Source organism: Protomyctophum parallelum (assembly GCF_964188405.1).
Source record: "Protomyctophum parallelum genome assembly, chromosome: 11".
NCBI classification, from domain to species: domain Eukaryota; kingdom Metazoa; phylum Chordata; class Actinopteri; order Myctophiformes; family Myctophidae; genus Protomyctophum; species Protomyctophum parallelum.
The window spans coordinates 25,928,978-25,947,614 of NC_139707.1; the positions used below are offsets into that span (position 1 = coordinate 25,928,978).

The 18,637-nt window shown below is 44.6% G+C and overlaps 1 protein-coding gene across 2 annotated transcripts in view; it reads right to left on the reverse strand.

The window, feature by feature from the left end:
• The window catches only part of traf3ip1 (TNF receptor-associated factor 3 interacting protein 1), a 37,289-nt gene that overhangs the window by 6,626 nt on the left and 12,026 nt on the right, over positions 1-18,637 (reverse strand). Inside the window, exons 7-14 of one of the 2 annotated variants that reach the window (XM_083776955.1) lie at positions 13,571-13,646; positions 13,393-13,413; positions 12,055-12,142; positions 11,539-11,625; positions 9,827-9,923; positions 9,246-9,284; positions 8,751-8,787; positions 8,589-8,665 (exon numbers count right to left, since the gene is read on the reverse strand). In XM_083776955.1, the coding sequence (XP_083633081.1) occupies positions 8,589-8,665; positions 8,751-8,787; positions 9,246-9,284; positions 9,827-9,923; positions 11,539-11,625; positions 12,055-12,142; positions 13,393-13,413; positions 13,571-13,646 (522 nt within the window). Of the gene's footprint in view, positions 1-8,588; positions 8,666-8,750; positions 8,788-9,245; positions 9,285-9,787; positions 9,924-11,538; positions 11,626-12,054; positions 12,143-13,392; positions 13,414-13,570; positions 13,647-18,637 lie in introns of both variants that reach the window. The other variant, XM_083776956.1, reaches the window with a different exon arrangement.

Genomic DNA, 18,637 nt, shown 5'->3' on the forward strand with positions numbered 1-18,637 from the left:
AGTTACGTTGGAGAACGATGTATCCATAAGTAACTGTTTATGTATTTTGTTTATGGTGTATCATTGTGTATGTAAATTTAGTTGTGAGTGTCTTGTAAGACCGTGCAGGCTGGCATCTTTTGATGCAAGACAATTTAATAAAAAACTCTATCCATCTATATCTACCAAAAGTAGAAAGTACTCATTATGCAAAGCTCGTTGTGAGCTTTTAGATCGGATAAAGTCTATAAAGTAATTAAAGTTGTCAAATAATTGTAAAAGTACAATATTTGGATTTGAGATAGAATAGATAGGAGTATAAGTAAAAGTACTGGAAATCGGAAATACTCAAGTAAAGTACAAATACCTCAAAACGTTACTTAAAGGAGAATTCCATGCTACATAGAAGGCTTTTTTACCTTTCTTTGTAGTTGTTACGTCCCCACCAAAGAGGTCCAGGTGTTTTTTTGTGCAAAAACTCCTTATTGGCCATTTCCCCTACCATAAGCCCTCAATGAATTGCATTGCATTGAATGGGAATTGAATGGGGCTATGGGGTGTTGTGCTAATTGTTGTGCTTATTTCCATCAAAATAAGTAGTAAAGTGTGCCGCTTGGGATATTATTTACATTATGAAGAGAGGATATATACAAAAAAATTATAATTATGAGAGATGGAAAAAGCAAATTAGCACAACACCCCATAGCCCCATTCAATTCCCATTCAATTCAATGCAATTCATGTAGGGCTTATGGTAGGGGAAATAGCCAATAAGGAGCTTTTGCACAAAATAACACCTGGACCTCTTTGGTGGGGACGTAACAACTACAAAGAAAGGTAAGAAAGCCTTTAAGTATGGAATTCTCCTTTAAGTACAGTACTTACTGTAACTAAATGTACTTAGTTACTTACTTTCCACCACTGGTGGTACGTTGCTTAGCTGCCAAGACACAAGTGGTAACTTAAGACCACCATCTTGTGATACAAGATGCTTCTAACGTGGGGAATACATGATCCTGCAAGAAAAACTCAAGAAAGAGCCTTTTAACCTGGCGGCCCCATTTTGGGCATGATAGGTCAAATATTTCCCCAAATTCACGTTGTGAGCTTGTACAGTAGATACTAGATATTATATTTTTGCTTCTACAGTAGATATTTTTGCTTCTTGTTTGACAACCTTGTCCCACTTCCCTCCCACCCCCCAACTTCCCTTTTTTACTTCTATACGGAAAATAATTATATGATGGGAACGATCCACAAAAATGTTGTGCAAACATTTCACCCACTTCTTTACTTCTGTAAACCTGTGACCTGACAATATAGCCGATTCTGATTTTATTACAACAAGGTATGTAGAGCTTAAGTGGATTTTAAAAGCACTTTGAATATTTTGTTTTAACTTTAGTGGTACTGAAGAATAAGTCCCCGGGGCACCTACATCGTCTCAGGTCTGCCTGCCACTATGGGCAGACTTCAAAATTAAATCCTCACAAACCCGCATGCAACACTTCAAGGCAAGCTACATTGCAAATGTGGAATCCATCTTGTCCTTACATAGCTAATTAGTTTAATTAGGAATTGCATGCAAAAAAGGATGATTTATGGCATGTTAATAGGGAGTTGCAGAGGAAGGGGTGGGTAGGAGCATTCTTCAAAGTGGCCTCTGACAAGAAAAAACGACTCGCACGCATGGATCCCGTCGGAGGCCTAGTAGAAACCTCTTGGGTATCATTAATTAAAGACACGTTAATTTAGCCACGAATGGACGAGTTCACCACGTGGGAACAGCTTCCCTCATGATGTAACCAACTTCAGTCGTCAGCTTTTACATACTGTACGTTGGTCAGGACAAGAGGATTATAGTGACAAAGCTGTTGTGACTAAGCCATGTTGAGCTATCACTATTAGTACAGCGGCTAACAGCCATATTGTGAGAGAACCTTTCACTTGGTGATACAAGCGTGAAATTTGGCATGAACATGCCTCTGGGTCACCTCTTTAACTTTTTTAACCGAGCCAGCGAAAAATCCAATATGATGACATTTTTCAAGATGGCCGCCAAATAATAAAGGCCTTTTGTGGCGGTTCTGGACAACCATGGGTGCGGCCGACTCGAGACCGGGCACTGCACTCCCTGTGGGTGTGTGGAACGTGTGTGTCGAATTTGAAGTCGGTGGGGCGAACGGTTCTCGGGTTACGTTGATTACAGATGTACACACGCACACAAAATTCGTGCAATATAGCAGATCATTGGAACGGTTGTTTGGTGATACAAGCGTGACATTTGGCATAAACATGCCTCTGGGTCACCTCTTTAACTTTTTTAACCGAGCCATCCAAGAATCCAATATGGCGGTGCTATTTCAAGATGGCCGCCACATCTAAATGTTAGCCTATGTCTACATTTCTTACAAATTTTAGGAAAAATTTCACCATTATAGATAGATTTATTTAATTTTTTTATATTGTTTTTTTATTGTCTCCACCAGCCGAAGGCATGGGGGAGAGTATGTTTTGCACTCCGTCCGTCCGTGTGTCCGTCCGTCCGTCCGTGTCCGTCCGTCCGTGAGCAGCTAATCTCGGCCACCGTTAACCCGGTCGATGCCAAATTTTGCACACACACTCCCTGGATGCCAACCATGAACCTCTGCCCCAAACTTTCCAGAACGGCCTGTTATAGCGCCACCAGGAGGCCGCTTTGTGCAAAACAAGTTTTTGCACAGTACACCTACAGATTGTGTCCAAACATCACGCAAATTGGTACACAGTCTCTCTAGAGCCATTCAACCAAACCGGTCTTTCAGATTTCTCAGACTCCATCCTGATTGGTTAAGATTGGCTTCCAAAATTCACAGGAGTGCTCAGTTTCAAACAAAATGCTGCAAATCATGAACACATCACGTGATTTCCGTGAAATTGGGCACCCACATTCCCACTAGGCCGAGGACGAAATGCCACATGAACAATTTCAACTCAGCCTCAAGGTGGCGCTATAACTGGCCCAAAAGTGTTTTTACCTCTAACTGCACGGATCTGTGGATAACTTTGTATGCCAACTCCCTAGAGGCCAAGGAAAAACCTTTGCCTGGAATATTTCACATCTGCTCTTTATAGCGCCACCAGGAGGCCGACATATGTAAAACACATTTTCTATTATTACTCCTTCACATTTTATCCAAATTTCACGCAAATCGGTACACATGATATCCATAGTCATGTGATCAAGACAGGTTTGTTTGATTTCTCATATTCCATCCTGATTGGCCACGATTGGCTCCTACAGTTTTCGGGAGTAGCAAATGGCCACAACTCCTCAACGCAGCGTCCGATTGCGATGAAACTGTGCACGCATATTCCCACTAGGCTGAGGAAGAATCCTGGTGGAGACCTGTGCCGATTGGCACTTTATTTAGTTCTTTATATTTTATTCTTTATTTTTTTGTCATTATTTTTTGTTTTCATACTGAAAATGGTAGCATGCTAATGCTACCATTTTCTAATGCTAATTAGCATGTTAGCATTATCATGTTAGCATTATTATGTTAGCATTAGCATGCTACCATGTTAGCATTAACTTATCATTAGCATGCTACCATTTTCAGTATGAAAACTAAAAATAATAACAAAAAAATAAAAAGATAATATAAAGAATATTAAAAAAAATATATATATATATAATTTTTTTTTCCTAATGTGTAAGAAATGTAGACATAGGCTAACAATTAGATGTGGCGGCCATCTTGAAATAGCACAGCCATATTGGAATCTTGGATAACTCGGTTAAAAATGTGAAAGAGTTGACCCAAAGGAAGGTTCATGACAAATGTCACGCTTGTATCACCAAGCGAACAACCGTTCCAATGATCTCCTATATTGCACGAATTTTGTGTGAGTGTGTACATCTGTAATCCACGTAACTCGAGAACCGTTCGCCCCACCGACTTCAAATTCGACACACACGTTCCACACACCCACAGGGAGTGCAGTGCCCGGTCTCGAGTCGGCCACACCCATGGTTGTCCAGAACCGCCACAAAAGGCCTTTTTTATTTAGCGGCCATCTTGAAAAATGACCGCCATATTGGATTTTTCGTTGGCTCGGTTAAAAAAATTAAAGAGGTGACCCAGAGGCATGTTCATGCCAAAAGATCGTTCCTATTATCTGCTGTACTATATAGGTTGCACTTTCAGGAGACGTTCTAGTCTTCTAGTCTGAATTTAGATGTCACCAGTGACAACCACAAACTTATGCCCACTTCTTTAAAAACCAATCATGATAGCGTCTCATTAAGAAGGAACACACTTACAGTACATCTTTGCATTGGTTGTGCAATGCAGTCGTTTATATCTGAAATATTTACATCCAGCTTTAGTCACTAGACTGAATTTAGATGTCACCAGACTGCGGAGATCAGCAATCATCTGACCACGCAAGACTAATTCATATGTCTCTTGTAAGGCTAATATCTATATTTAACCAAGTAGACCTCATTGAGATATGGAATCTCTTTTGCGAGAGGGACCTTGAGTCCTGGAATATAGTTTGTCTGCAGCGTAATCACTGAAAACACGGCTCTGATGTCTGGAGGCGTCAATGGCCATAATACATCATTGATGAAGACCACAGAGTCTCGACTGGAAACAACCCCTGGGAATGTACCTTGTCCTGGCTACTGGTGTCCATTGAGAGACACTGATGGACATCCAGCTCTTACTGACTACAGCTTTTACTGTGTGTTCCCAGAGAAAAGTCTCAGAGGTGAGCAACACATTACAGGATGAGAATGAGTCCTGGAGGTTGCTCATGGCCTTCCTCCACCATTTTTCATAGAAAGCCATCCAAAAGTCCAGTCAGATCATAAAAATAGCTGGGAGTCAGTGAGGTGAGGAGGGAAGATGAGGGCCGAGGGCCCGGGGAGGTTACAGGATGTTGTTATAACGTCACTGTACCCCCCTCCCCCTAGGGGTCACAGCTGAGATCACCACCTTGGGCCCTCTGAGCTGAACCAGAGGGGAAATCTCAATGGGGGGACAACTAAAGGCTTCCATTGTACAGGAGGACCCGACAAATGGGAACTCATATTATTGAAACACAGCGGAGTGGTATGTTATTCAAAACGTATCTCAAGAGAGGCTCTGGGGGACTCCATGAGATTTGAAGATGATCGCCTGTGAATGCTCTCCTTTGCAATTTCATGCCTCGCGATAATAAATCCAAAAATGCGTTGCCAGGGCCAAGGTCTGGCCTGAAATCAGATCATGCCAATTTCAGCTATTTCTCTGCAGAAACCCCCCCCCCCCCCCCCCCCCCAATACCTCCGATATGTCAACATGGCCTCTGCGAAAGCAATACGGCTAATGGAATGCTGCGGGGTCATTTCCCTTACGTTTCCACAAAAAAGAAAAGAAAAAGATGAAAAAATGAAATGTCTGGATGTTTATGAAGACACGGGGACCTGCAGGGACGAGTATTTATTTTCCTGATGATTCTGCAGAGAGTATTCTGGCCTTTCTCCCTCCGTGACTCTCACTCAACAGCCATCCATTTGTGTGCCACGGTGGTTTATTTATACATTACGAACCTTCATCAAGCCTAATTTGACGGGGGGGGGGTAAAGAAAAGGGGGGGGGGGGAATGGGGTGCACAAAAAAAACAATCTTATGAAAACGCAGCTGCTGCAAAGGGGGCAGGATTCTGTCTAAATAAAAAAAGACACCCTCCGAGAAGTATCTTGGAATAATATACAAATGCGCCGAGGGGGTCAGGAGGAAGGTCGTCCCCATAAATATACAGCAAATTCTTCAGTCGCACACACAGCGGTGGGATATGGCAAAATACAATTGCGTCGACTGTTCTGAGAGCTCCCTTTTATTTACATCGACTCAGCGATGCGGTGGGCAGGCGTTGGCATTAACAATAGCGAAACGGATTCGGGGGGAGGCGTAGAAGACGAAGTGCAGAACTTACGATGGGGGTATAATAAGCCGCAGACTGGATTTCCTTAAAAATGGCAAAGTGAAAGCTTTTTGTGTCGAAACTGCATGTGCAGTCATAAATCAAAAGGGATCAAAACTAACTGAAAGATGGTGTATTTTGATAAACGTCAGCGATGAAAAAAAATGAAAAAAAAAGAACCACGCTCGCTGAAATTTCAAACCTGTCACGCCACATGGGATGGGGAAGCTCAATATTTACATTTTTAACCCTCCATGTTCCGTCGTGATTACAAAAAAGAAAAAAAAGTGACTCCATTACGCTGACCCCTCTACCCTTTCATGTCAGGAAGGAAGTCATTATAGTCCTTTATACAGCTGACAAGGCAAGGCCAGTAATGGGGGGGGGGGGGGGGGGTTGTACGGTTCCTATGAGCAGATCTACCTCCTATTCAGACTGTAGGGGTACCTCAGAGCAGACCACGTACAGGATACCCTGAAATGAGGGGCTTGGAATCCCTGAAAACTGATGAGGCTGTATTAAGTCAATCAGCATCAATCCTATACACGCTGTGGTCCGGTTGCAACAAGGCATCCCACTAGTTCAGATTGCAGCTTGGGGGGAAAATATCTCTGAACCGTGAGATCAATCGGAGGAAGAAAGGATGAGTCGCACAGGCATGAGAAGAAGCTAGATTAAACACTAATCCAAATCAAACCGGTTAAACCATACAATTAAACCAATTAACCAACGGAAATAGCAGATCTACAAGCTCACAACAACACGATGTGACACAATTTCTTTGTCCATTTTCGACCAAGGATAGGGAGGAACGCTAGGGTCGAAGTGGTTAATTCGCAGCCCAGACTATGACTTAGCCCAACACATAAAACCGTGTAAGTCAAGCAAGTCGTCGTCCAGTCCATCGCTGAAGAAGATGAGACAACCTCACTGGAATGAGTGATGAGGGACGGAGGGGTTGAGGTCGGCGGAGGGAAGGAGGCAGTAGACCAGAGGGCCTTTCCGCATGAATGGCAGTCCCAAAACAGTGCATCCATCAAGAGTCAGGGTGGTCAGCTGGGCAGGGAAGGCACGGAGCGTATACGGTTCGGAGGAGAGGACCACCCAAAACAGGCGGCGTTCGTGCGCCACCCCGCACCGCTGGAGCACACACAGACCCAGACTTCAAGCTTCACACTGATTCACTCTCCAAATATTGACGATGAGGGAGCCCTCTCTCCCTCTCCAGCTGATAAACACAGCAGCAGAGGGGAGCACATGAGCCACACGGCACCAATGCGTCACCTCGGCAGTGCAGAGGGCACGGTTCGGAGTCATGAAAAATCGATCAAGTATGACAAGCATTTAGAGTCGGGAGGCCAAGACGAGATGAGATTCAAGGAGCTTGACGGGAACACAAGGCCATCGTGCGCGGATTGTTTTTCATGGAGGACGTTCAGTGACAAAGTGAAGCCGGGTTGAAAATCCCATTGTCAGGAAAATTGGTTGTGCATGGCCCCGGTTTTCCACAATTACCTAATTCTGTCACAGGGCCACACGTGGCAAGGGATTGTGAACTGGCCAAACAATTGCTCTGAAAGCTAGTTCTCCAGACAGCGTAGATCAAGATAATGGTGCAGAATTTTCTGAGAATGCAATACTCGAGACTCATTTAGGCATGTCTAAGAAATGGTGTAACTCTATCTAGCCCTGGAAAAAAATGCTTACTTATGCCCCAGACATCTTGATTTGTGTGTCAATTGTGGTGTGATGTGTGTGAGGCCATGCTTGTTTGGTTGTTATTCCTTCTGCTTCAATGAAGAGGAACATTTTTCACAGGTTTCACGGCATGGCAATTACACCACTGCACTTCCAATATCTTTCTTTTGATAATAGCCTGTGTTGCTTGGGGCTTAGCAATCTGATCAAAACACCAGCCCCAAGGCGCAGACTTTCCAGAAAGGTTGGCTGATAACCAGTGGTGGAAAAAGTACTCAATTGTTTTACTTAAGCAAAAGTATCAATACTGCAATGTAGAACTACTCCATTAGTAAAAGTCTGGAATTCAAAATATACTTGAGTAAAAGTACAAAGTATTGCCATCAAAATGTACTTAAAAGTATAAAAAGTGGCCCAGGCCGTAGCGTAACGGTCTGGGCACCGGACTGGTGATCCAGTCGCGGTGTGCCGCGGGTTCGACTCCCGAACCCGACACGGCCTTTACCGCATGTCATCCCCCCATCTCTCTCCCGTTTCCTGTCAGCCTACTATCTGTCCCTTAAAAAATCAATAAAAGGCGTAAGCCGCAAAAAAAATATCTTAAAAAAAAAAAAAAAAAGTATAAAAAGTACAAAGTACTCTTTATGCAGAATGTCTCATTTCAAAATTTCAAATGTATACAAATACTTTGATAATAGCAGATCTACAAGCACACAATGCATCGCAATGCGACGCATTGTGAGCTTGTAGGTTGGCTATTTTCAAATGGTCGAAATCTATATAGGGTTGAAGTGGTTAATGTATTTTTTTGTAATAATAATAAAAGTAACTTTTAAGTTTTCAAATTAATGTTGTGTAAGGAGTCACAGGAGAGGAATGAATGGGATGGGGTTCTTATCAAGTCTGCTACTGCCCTCTTGTGGTGATGGATGAAAACTGCCACTGTGTAGGCCTACCTGCTCTTTAGGCTTTGGGGAGGACGGTGATGATTCGTAGTCTTTCTTGGTTTCTAGGATCTTTTTCACGAGCCCACCTATGAAGAAGGTTACAGTGAGAGATCCATCTGTTGTGTGGTAGTTTTTGCTTGAATGAAAAGAAAAATTAAAAGAGATAAATACCATGTTTTTCGTCACCATCTAGTTCATCTGTAGGTGACTGTAATAGACAGGAAACGGGAGATTACGATCCTATGTCAACTTTTGCAACACAATCCCACCCCCCTTTAAAAAGAGTGCCGTGATTTCTGCCCCCCCCCCCCATAAAACACGATCATCAGATACTATGATTAGTCTACAGAAAGTGTTAAAATTATGTCTTTATGTGTCCACACCCATCATTAAGTATACCTGGTTTTCACCTTAGCACCACCCACCTGAACGTAAGCCTCGCTTGATGTCACACAAATGGTGTAATTTTGATTGACTCAAAGGCTGTCAGGTTTCAGGAAGAAAGATAATAAAATACACAGGGTCCAGGGAAGACATATTTGAATGTTCTAAGTCTAACCACATCTCTATTAGAGTAATGTAAACAAAACAGAAAAAGTACAAAGATCACGGCACTCCATCTTTAACCAAGCAACCTACTGCTAGAAGGCCTCCTTGTCCACTTACCACCTCCATCTCTGGGAGGACTGGGCCCGGAGCGGCGGCCTCCTCCACTATAAACTGCTCCTTGTCCACTTACCACCTCCATCTCTGGGAGGCCTGGGGCCGGAGCGGCGGCCTCCTCCACTATAAACTGTCCACTTACCACCTCCATCTCTGGGAGGACTGGGGCCGGAGCGGCGGCCTCCTCCACTATAAACTGTCCACTTACCACCTCCATCTCTGGGAGGACTGGGCCCGGAGCGGCGGCCTCCTCCACTATAAACTGCTCCTTGTCCACTTACCACCTCCATCTCTGGGAGGCCTGGGGCCGGAGCGGCGGCCTCCTCCACTATAAACTGTCCACTTACCACCTCCATCTCTGGGAGGACTGGGGCCGGAGCGGCGGCCTCCTCCACTATAAACTGTCCACTTACCACCTCCATCTCTGGGAGGACTGGGGCCGGAGCGGCGGCCTCCTCCACTATAAACTGTCCACTTACCACCTCCATCTCTGGGAGGACTGGGGCCGGAGCGGCGGCCTCCTCCACTATAAACTGTCCACTTACCACCTCCATCTCTGGGAGGACTGGGGCTGGAGTGGCGGCCTCCTCCACTATAAACTGCTCGTCGTCATCCTCCTCATCGTCAGACAGCTTCCTCCCCTCCATGATGACTGCTGCCGGGGGCTTGGCACTAGCTAGCCTGGTGGGAGAGAGAGGTAGAGGACGTGATTCATAGCTCAAGAACTCAAATCTGACAACATGGACATTTTAAACTTAAACTTAAGGCACTCCCACCAAGAACCAAGCATAGCCCGTCGGTAGCATGAATGACAGCCGTCTGTGACATCAGAGTGTGTGTGTGTGTGTGTGTGTGTGTGTGTGTGTTAAGGCTGTACCCTAGCCCTTATTTTAGGACTCGAACTTCGGCAGGAATTTCCGAGTGAACATTCGGACCATTTGTTTCTAATTAATTAAAAAATAACTGTCTCGATCAGAGCGCAGCGCGTCTCCCCCGCTCTTTATAAATCTTTCTTGTCTCTCACAACACACACACACACACACACCACGAAAACAGCCGATCTGCGTGTTGCTCGTTAGCTGTTCCTCGTTAATTTGTTCCACCTGTGTATGAATGCGGCTTCAGAAGAAGTGGGCACAGGGAAAAAGCAGATCCTCCGTGACCGTTTTACTTAAAGGACAACTTTAGTTTTTTTCAACCAAGGTTCATGTTTTAGGTTGTTATTAGAGAAAGTAAAAAATGAGTCTTATTTTTTTTTTCATTTGCTGCTTTCTTTAGTTTTAGGGATTTTAGCTCTTTTTGACAGGGGGCGGGGGCATTCGAGCATGGGGCTAAATATGTATTTTTTTTACAACATTTTATGGTGATTTATTTTTGTATTATTTACTATAGTCCTAATAAACCCCAGGAAATTACATCTGGCCACAGAAGATCACAGGATCTACTGAATGTGAAGGTAGCCTACTGGGGGAAGGCTTATACTGTGTGTATAGGCTCAATATGTCAGTTTGTCACATTCAATAGATCCTGTGATCTTTTGTGGTCAGATGTAATTTCTTGGGGTTTATTAGGACTATAGTAAATAATAAAATAATAAATCGCCATAATATTTTGTAAAAAAATACATATTTAGCTCCATGCTCGAATGCCCCCGCCCCCCTGTCAAAAAGAGCTAAATCCATAAAACGAAAGCAAATGAAAAAAAATTAAGACTCATCTTTTACTTTCTCTAATAACAACCTAAAACATGAACCTTGGTTGAAAAAAACTAAAGTTGTCCTTTAACAATGATCAGAGTTCACTCCTTTTGTGATGCTATCATGCTAGAGAGCATATGCTAATATATTATGGCTGCTACTAGTAAGTAAGAACAGTTCCCCCTATCAGCGATCATGCTGGCGTGTGTTTGTGTGTGTGTGAGAGTGAGAGTGAGAGAGTGAGAGAGTGAGAGAGAGAGAGATGCGTCAGTCTCCAATCACCAAATGAATGTGCACAGCAGAACAAGGAGAGATTTCTTTAAAAAAATCATAACTTCTGACAGGAATGCACTAGAAACTTTTTTACACGTTCATATCGCATTCTCGCCGAGACATATTTTCAAGTTAATAAAAAAGGAAAAAAATAAATTAATAAAAAAATATATATTTTTAAATAAAAATAATATTAAAAAAACGAATGGTTCAAGCCCATTAATTAAGATTCGAGTGCCAACCCTAACGAGCGAACATTCGAACCTTGAATGTTTGGGGACAGCCTTAGTGTGTGTGTGTGTGTGCGTGTGTGTGTGTCACGTCACCTCTCGGCTGGAATCACTTCATTGCAGCTCTCCTGTCTCTTGACTCGGGGAGCGGCAGGACGAGCGCTGCTGGGCCGTGCTGTCCGCCTGCAGGACATACGTTCACATTTCAGCACTGGTGGAAAAGTACTCACATGTTCTCCTTAAGTAAAAGTATCAATACGGAAATGTAGAAATACTCTGTTACAAGTAAAAGTCCGGAATTAAAAATTTACAAAAGCATTAGCATGAAAATGTACCAAAATAACTTTAAGTGTAAAATATGCAGAATGTCCCATCTAAAGTTTACAGAATATTCTGTAGGCTACCCTGTTTTTATGTGTTTCCTTAAGCAATTGATTAATGTACTCGTCCTCATATTTCGATCAGGGCTTCGGTCTCCTCATTCGACCAGGTCTAGTAACGGGACATCTTTGCGCTGCGTAAAATATGCCTTCTCCGTCTCCAACTGTGTTTAGAGACGGAGTCACGTAGGGTGCGTGAAATCGTGAAATCGTGCATGCAGATTGTTCAGACCGGTTTGCCGTGTGGGACGGCACTGTAGACTCTGTGACGTCTCCATTTTCCAGGGGGACAGGTCTCTCAGCCAACGGAGCCTCTCCATCTATGATAGGACCATAGTGACAGGGTTGGTCAACTCAATGAAGCTCTCGAGTCAACCTTTACAATTTAAAGGAATGCATGATTTAAAGTTTAAATCATGCCATGCCCTTCATTAAACTCTCAAAATGTATAATTATCTGTTTTGACTCTCATTTCCATCATTCCATCTGCATACTTTCTCATCAACATAGACTACAGCACCACTTACTGGAAACCATAACTAAGCTATGTTGACAAACAAAACAAATAGTTTAGCTTGTAGAACTTCCGGTCCTCAAATAACACTGTCATATGAGAAGCCATCTATCTATATAGGCCTACTGTAAAAACCTAATGGGAAGTACGCACCCATTTAAGTGTCCCTTTTTTCTCCTGCAACTGGTACTGATAAGACCCAATTTTGGAAATCCCAAACATTTGATATACTTGGACCAAGCATATGCCACATGCCTGTCACAGGACTGCCACCTGCCAGTATATAGTGGATAACTTCCCAGTTCTGCTGTATAGCTAAACACTAACTTTAACCCTGACATCCACATTTTGGGCATGTTAGTATTATAGGCTAAAAAGAAAAGAGAATTGCTTACAAGCTCACAAGATGCCGTAATGTGTTGTGAGCTTGTAAAATACAATAGATATCTTTTTTTGATAAGTGGCTTGTTTTAAAACGTCTTGGATGCTAAAGTAATAGCGTTAATGCTACTGAGCTAAAATAAGGCCAATCCTTGCTCAAGAAAACGCCAATGTTCCAATCGCAATCACCGGATAATCAGAAATAACCTCTGAGAATAGTTCATAACCACGGACAGCGGCTGGTTTCCGAGAAAAGAACACGTAAAGAACTGAAGCTAATGGCTATGTTGAAACAAAAACAGTGCGGGCGGGGCCTTGACAACCGTGCATAGCAACCGGGGCGGTTCAATAAATGAAACACAGTGAGGCAATATTATAGCGATATCAAACGCCTTAGGACGAGCCTGCTCGTCAAGAGCACCCCACGCATTGTGCAAAGTTAATCAGGACGAGTATACTTGTCAACGGGTGTAGCAGAGCCGAACTCCAAGATAAAATGTTATATATTCTCATTCTATAATAAACATTTGTTCAATCTATTTGTGAGTTATCCGACTGAAATAATAGAAACAGGTTTTTCAGAAAACTGTTGAATGGGTTAAAGAGCATGCAAGTCTTAGTTTGTGCATACTAGGCATGCACATATCTGAAAGACAGAGAAAGTCAAAGACATACCTCCTTCGCTGTCCGATTCATCTGTAGGGAAGAGAACATAAATAGGAAAAGGACACATTATTCCTCAGAACCTTGATACAACTTTGAGCTAAACTATAATAATCTACTTCTGGGCCAAGCGAGAGGTGACCCATGCAGGCGTTGATTAATATAATGGGTGGAAAAGTGCCGTTAGTACCTTGACCGCCGACCTTTGGCTTGCGTCTCTGCCCTTTGGCAGACGAAGGCCGAGGTATTCTAGCGGGACTGGCAGACTGGCATAGGAGGAGACATGGCAAAGGAAAAATACATAGTTTAATGACCACGCACCTACACACTTAATAAAACAAGCAAATAAGCCTGCTTTAATTTCATATTCCATAAGTTCTTTAGCTACAGAGCTTATGACATCCCTCTGAAAGGAACAGTGTTTGTTTAAGATTAATGAGCACACACGCACACATGCACACACACACACACACAAGGAAAGGGACGTTAACTTCAGGGTTCTCTATTATTTTTTAGAACATGAAGCCGATGTTACCTGGCTCTCTATTGCCTCTGCTGGCTATACAGAGAAAGAGCAAAGAACTAGGTCAAATTCTAAAATAGCTATATACAGTAGTCTAGTAGCCAGAATGTGAACCCGGACACACCAACGTTTTATGTTAGAAATGTTTAGTATGGGTCCCCAGCATGTAGAAACTGCTGCCGGATGCTAATTTGCATATGTGGAGCAATTTTCATAATTGGCATAATATCTGACCATACCATTGACAACCTATAAGGGGGGGGGATCAAAATTTCATCATCCTTTATGTAGCATGTGACATGTCAAATTAGGGGGTTTTCATGATGCTGATCCATTCCAAGCATTAGTTTTGCACAAAATACACTCCTTAGGCTAAAACGGCCATAGCCGTAATCACAAATGTGATGATGTCAGCACATTTGGGCTATGTAGCTATGGCCGTTTATAGCCCAAGTTATCCGGCAGTTTCTACATGCTGGGGACTACTCAACATTCCTAACATAAAACTTTGGTGTACTCAACATGTCCAGGTTCACAATGGGGCTCTATGGGCTGGCAACTAGACTAATACCGCAAGGCGAGACTAAATATATAAGCCATGAAGAGCAGCTCTTATACCAGTCTACAAGCCTGCAGTGGTGGTCAAAGTAACTACAAGTAAGTACATTTTGAGGTATTTGTACTTTACTTGAGTAATTCCAATTTCCAATACTCCACTACATCTCAGAGGCAAATATTGTACATTTACTCCACTACATTTATTTGAAAACTTCAGCCCTATATACTGTACATTTCGGCCATTTGAAAATAGCCAATCTACAAGCTCACAATGTGTCGCAATGCAATGCATTGTGAGCTTGTCGTCACAATGCATTGTGATCTTGTAGGTCTGCCATTTCCAAAATATTTTTTATATATATTTTAAAACTTGAAATGGGACATTCTGCATAGTGCATAGTGACTGAGTACTTTCTACTTTTGGTACTTAAGTACATTTTGATGCCAATAAATACATTTGTACTTTTACTCAATTGCATTTTGAATTCCAGACTTTTACATGTAACAGAGTATTTATATAGTGCAGTATTGATACTTTTTCTTAAGTAAAACATTTGAGTACTTTTCCCACCACTGCAAGCCTGTCTAGTCCTAAATCAAGCAAACCACCACCGAGGTACTAACAATGCTTACTATCCCCCAACTTCTATCAGCCATATACCGTAAAGATGGAGATGAGTTGTTAAACCATATATTATCAAAATAGAAGATGTTTTTGAGTAGTGCAACCACTCCAAGGAACAGCAATGTCCGTGTTAACCTATGCGACGTTAACTTCGGGTTACTTCAGTAACCTCAGTTAGATAAGTGACTCGCGAGAGAGAGTCATATGGGGTCCAAGCCACTAGATGGCGCAGGCACACAGCCTAACATACACTCACGGAACAATTTTATTGGGTCGTGAACTGTCGCTCATGGCGTGGTTGTATACTCCACCCACCGGGTATATAACCTGAGGTCCGCCCTGAGCACGTCATTCCTATCAACCTGCTTTCTGACTTCTTGACAAGACAGAAGGGCGACTTAATGACTCTCTCTCTCTCGAGTCACTTATCTAACTTAGGTTACTGAAGTAACCCGAAGTTAGTTTAAGTACCTCTCGGAGAGAGTCATATGAGGAACATAACGCTCCCGTATGATCGCCCTTGGCTGATAGGACCCTAGGATCATCTCTACTTGAGAGAGACCAAACGCAAAGGTGGCCCAAGAAGCCAACCCTGCACGTCCACCCAAAAGAGACATCCATTATGAAGATGTCCTTGACCCAAGGCCAACAGCTCTGCTGTTTCAGCCGTGCCGGTCAAAAACACGATGGTCATCCATCCCTAACGGTCAGGGGCCATAAGGGACCTCTTGACCAAAAACCAGTCAGACTTCCTGACTCAAATGGGCGGCAACCTCCAAGACTGCATGTCCCAGCGTTGCAGGGGCCACATCCAGGTTATAATACGTGGCGAAGGTCGACGGAGACGACCAACTGCGCCGCAGCGCAGACTGAATCGGGACTCCCCTGGCCAAGGCCCAGGATGCATACAAACCTCTTGTAGAGTGTGCACGTAGACCCTCTGGGGGTTCAGTACCACACGATGTATAGGCTAACCTTATAGCCTCCACAATCCACTGCGAGAGTCTTACTTTCGAAATGGGTTTTCTCCATTGGGAACCCCAGGCTACAAAGAGCTGCTCACCCAGCCTGAAGGGGGCAGTCCTTGACCTGTAGACTTTCAAGGCCCTCACAGGACAGAGACAATGTAGTCTCCTATCCTCCACCGAAGAGAAGGGAGGAGGATGGAAGGCCGTGAGATCCACAGGTGAGCAGCCCGAGGGAAAGGTCTTAGGTAGAAACGAAAGGTTCGGCCTGAGCGTGACCCTGGTGTCATTACCACTTCGAAGGGGTCTCTCATTAAGGAGTCCAAGACTATCGTCAGGTCCCATGAGGGGACCAGAGATCTGGCGACCGGTCTGAGGCGCGCAACTCCTTTCATGAACTGACGGATCAGCAGGTGTTTACTGACTGGTCTGTTGTTCATACCAACATGATAGGCCGCTATGGCTGCCAGGTTGACCTCGACTGAGGAGAGACCAAGACCCCTGTCTAGGAACTCCTGCAGGAAAATCAAAATGTGTCTCACAGACGCCTGAAAAGGGAAGACCTCTTCCTGTCTGTCCGAGCACCAACGCTCAAACACATGCCAAGCAGTGTTATAACGTCGTCTGGTGGAGGCAGCCCTGGCACAGAGGATCGTCTCCACGACATTCGGAGGCAGGCCAGTCGCTTCTAGCGACGTCCTTTCACGGGCCAAACCCAGAGATCTAGGTCCTGAGGACGTGGGTGAAAGATCTCTCCTCCGGCCTGGGTCAGCAGGTCCCTCCACAGAGGGAGCTGACATGGTTCTTTGAACAGGAGATGGACTATGTCCTGACTCCAAGATCCCCAGGCTGGAGCTACTAGTAGCAGCTCCTCGGGTAGGGGACGGTCGCGGTCCACTAAGACCTCCTCTGGAGGGTCGGCTTCATCTGGGGCGTCGGCTTCGTCGGCCAAGGGGTCGTCGTAGCCGACCTCGTCCAAGACCATGTAGTCGTCCAGTCATTCCTTGGTACGGTGGTAGCTCACCCATTGGCTGCTCATCGTCCAGTAGGTCACCCCATCTCTGTCCATTGGCCAGGAAGAGAGGGGGGAGGTCATCAAAGGATTGAGAGCGGGGTCTGGCAGGCTGGTCGATGTCGTAGTCATCGTCAAAGCTGTAGGCTCGTTCCTCTCCGCGGCCGCGGAGAGGGGAACGGTCTAGGAGGCTGTAGTCTCTGTCAGTCTGCGTGGTTGACCGGGGAGAGAAAGAGGCTGAGGGTCCAGAGGGACGGGCAGTCCTCTCGTACATAGACTGTAAAAAATATGGACAAAGTGTTCTCCGGGTCTTATATGGACTGTCAGTCCTTGAACTGTAAGTCGCCATCTTTGTAGATCCGTTTGGGCCCAGCTGGCCATTGGCTGGCCCAGACAACGAGGCGGGACTTCCCCCCTTCTTCTTCGTTGGTTTTTATTTTGACTCGAACGGGGGGTGGCTCCCGATCATAGACTGTAACGGTAGCCACGCCCCCATAAATAAATGGGACCATAGTTTTCCAAAAAGAATATTATGACATGAGAAATGAGACTTTAAACTAGAGACTGGAAGCAGAAAGTATTCATGACCATGTTTATTAAGGTAATACAGTCTAGGTGAAGTTGGGCCCAAATACATGGTACTCTATGGGGTTTTTTGGGCCCAATGACAGCGCCCAAAACAGGCCATTATATGAACTTTCAGGAAGTCCCGATTTCCTTAGTGGCTTCACGAAATATCTGTGATATATCTATATAGCCGGAATCGGTTCGTGCCGTCTTCCTGGCAGGGGAGGAGCCCAGGAAGGACTCGTCACGGTGTCTTTGAGACGCGGCGAGGTCGGGGGGTCTGGAGAGAGAGGAAGAGGCAGTGGGCCTGGGTCTTGCCCCAGGGGTGGGAAGGTCAGCCCAGTCGAGGTTCGGAGCTGGTCGGGACAGCCGGGCTCGGAGGTCGGAGGTGTCGACCAGGAGCCTGTTGACGTGACTTGTGACGCGTGAGATGCGTCGGCCTTTCTCCCTGTCTTTGAAGTAGAAGCAGCAGGGGCAGAAACCGGGAGTCTCGAAAGCCTGGAGGGCGTGCGTCAGACCCAGGCAAAACATGCAGCGAGAGTGTCTGTCCTCAGGGGACAGCAGGTTGTTGCAGTTGCGTGAGAAACATTCCCGGCGGCGCTCCTCCTCGGGGAACTAGGGAGGGTTGTCGCCACCCCCGCAGGCCATCTTGGGTATTGGTGTAATCTGAAGAAAGAATCAGTAGACCAAGAGGAAACTTTTTTCTTTTTTAGTTATAATATAATATTATTATAAATAATAATATATAGTATAACATTAAGGTCGTTGTGAGGAGAAGAGTATGTAACTCACAAAACAGGGTAAAAAGAAAAAGTGAAGATCAGTTGTCTAAACAGGGAGAGCTAGAGAAAGCTGTAGTTAACGCCTGACGGCTGGAAACTAGCTAGTGTCTAGCGGAGCTAAAAGGCTAGTAGCTGCGTTGGGGAGCTAGCTAACCTAGGTAGGCTAGCGAAGTTGCGGAGGGAGGCTAACGACTAGCAGCGGGGGCTAGCTAGGTAGAGCAGAGC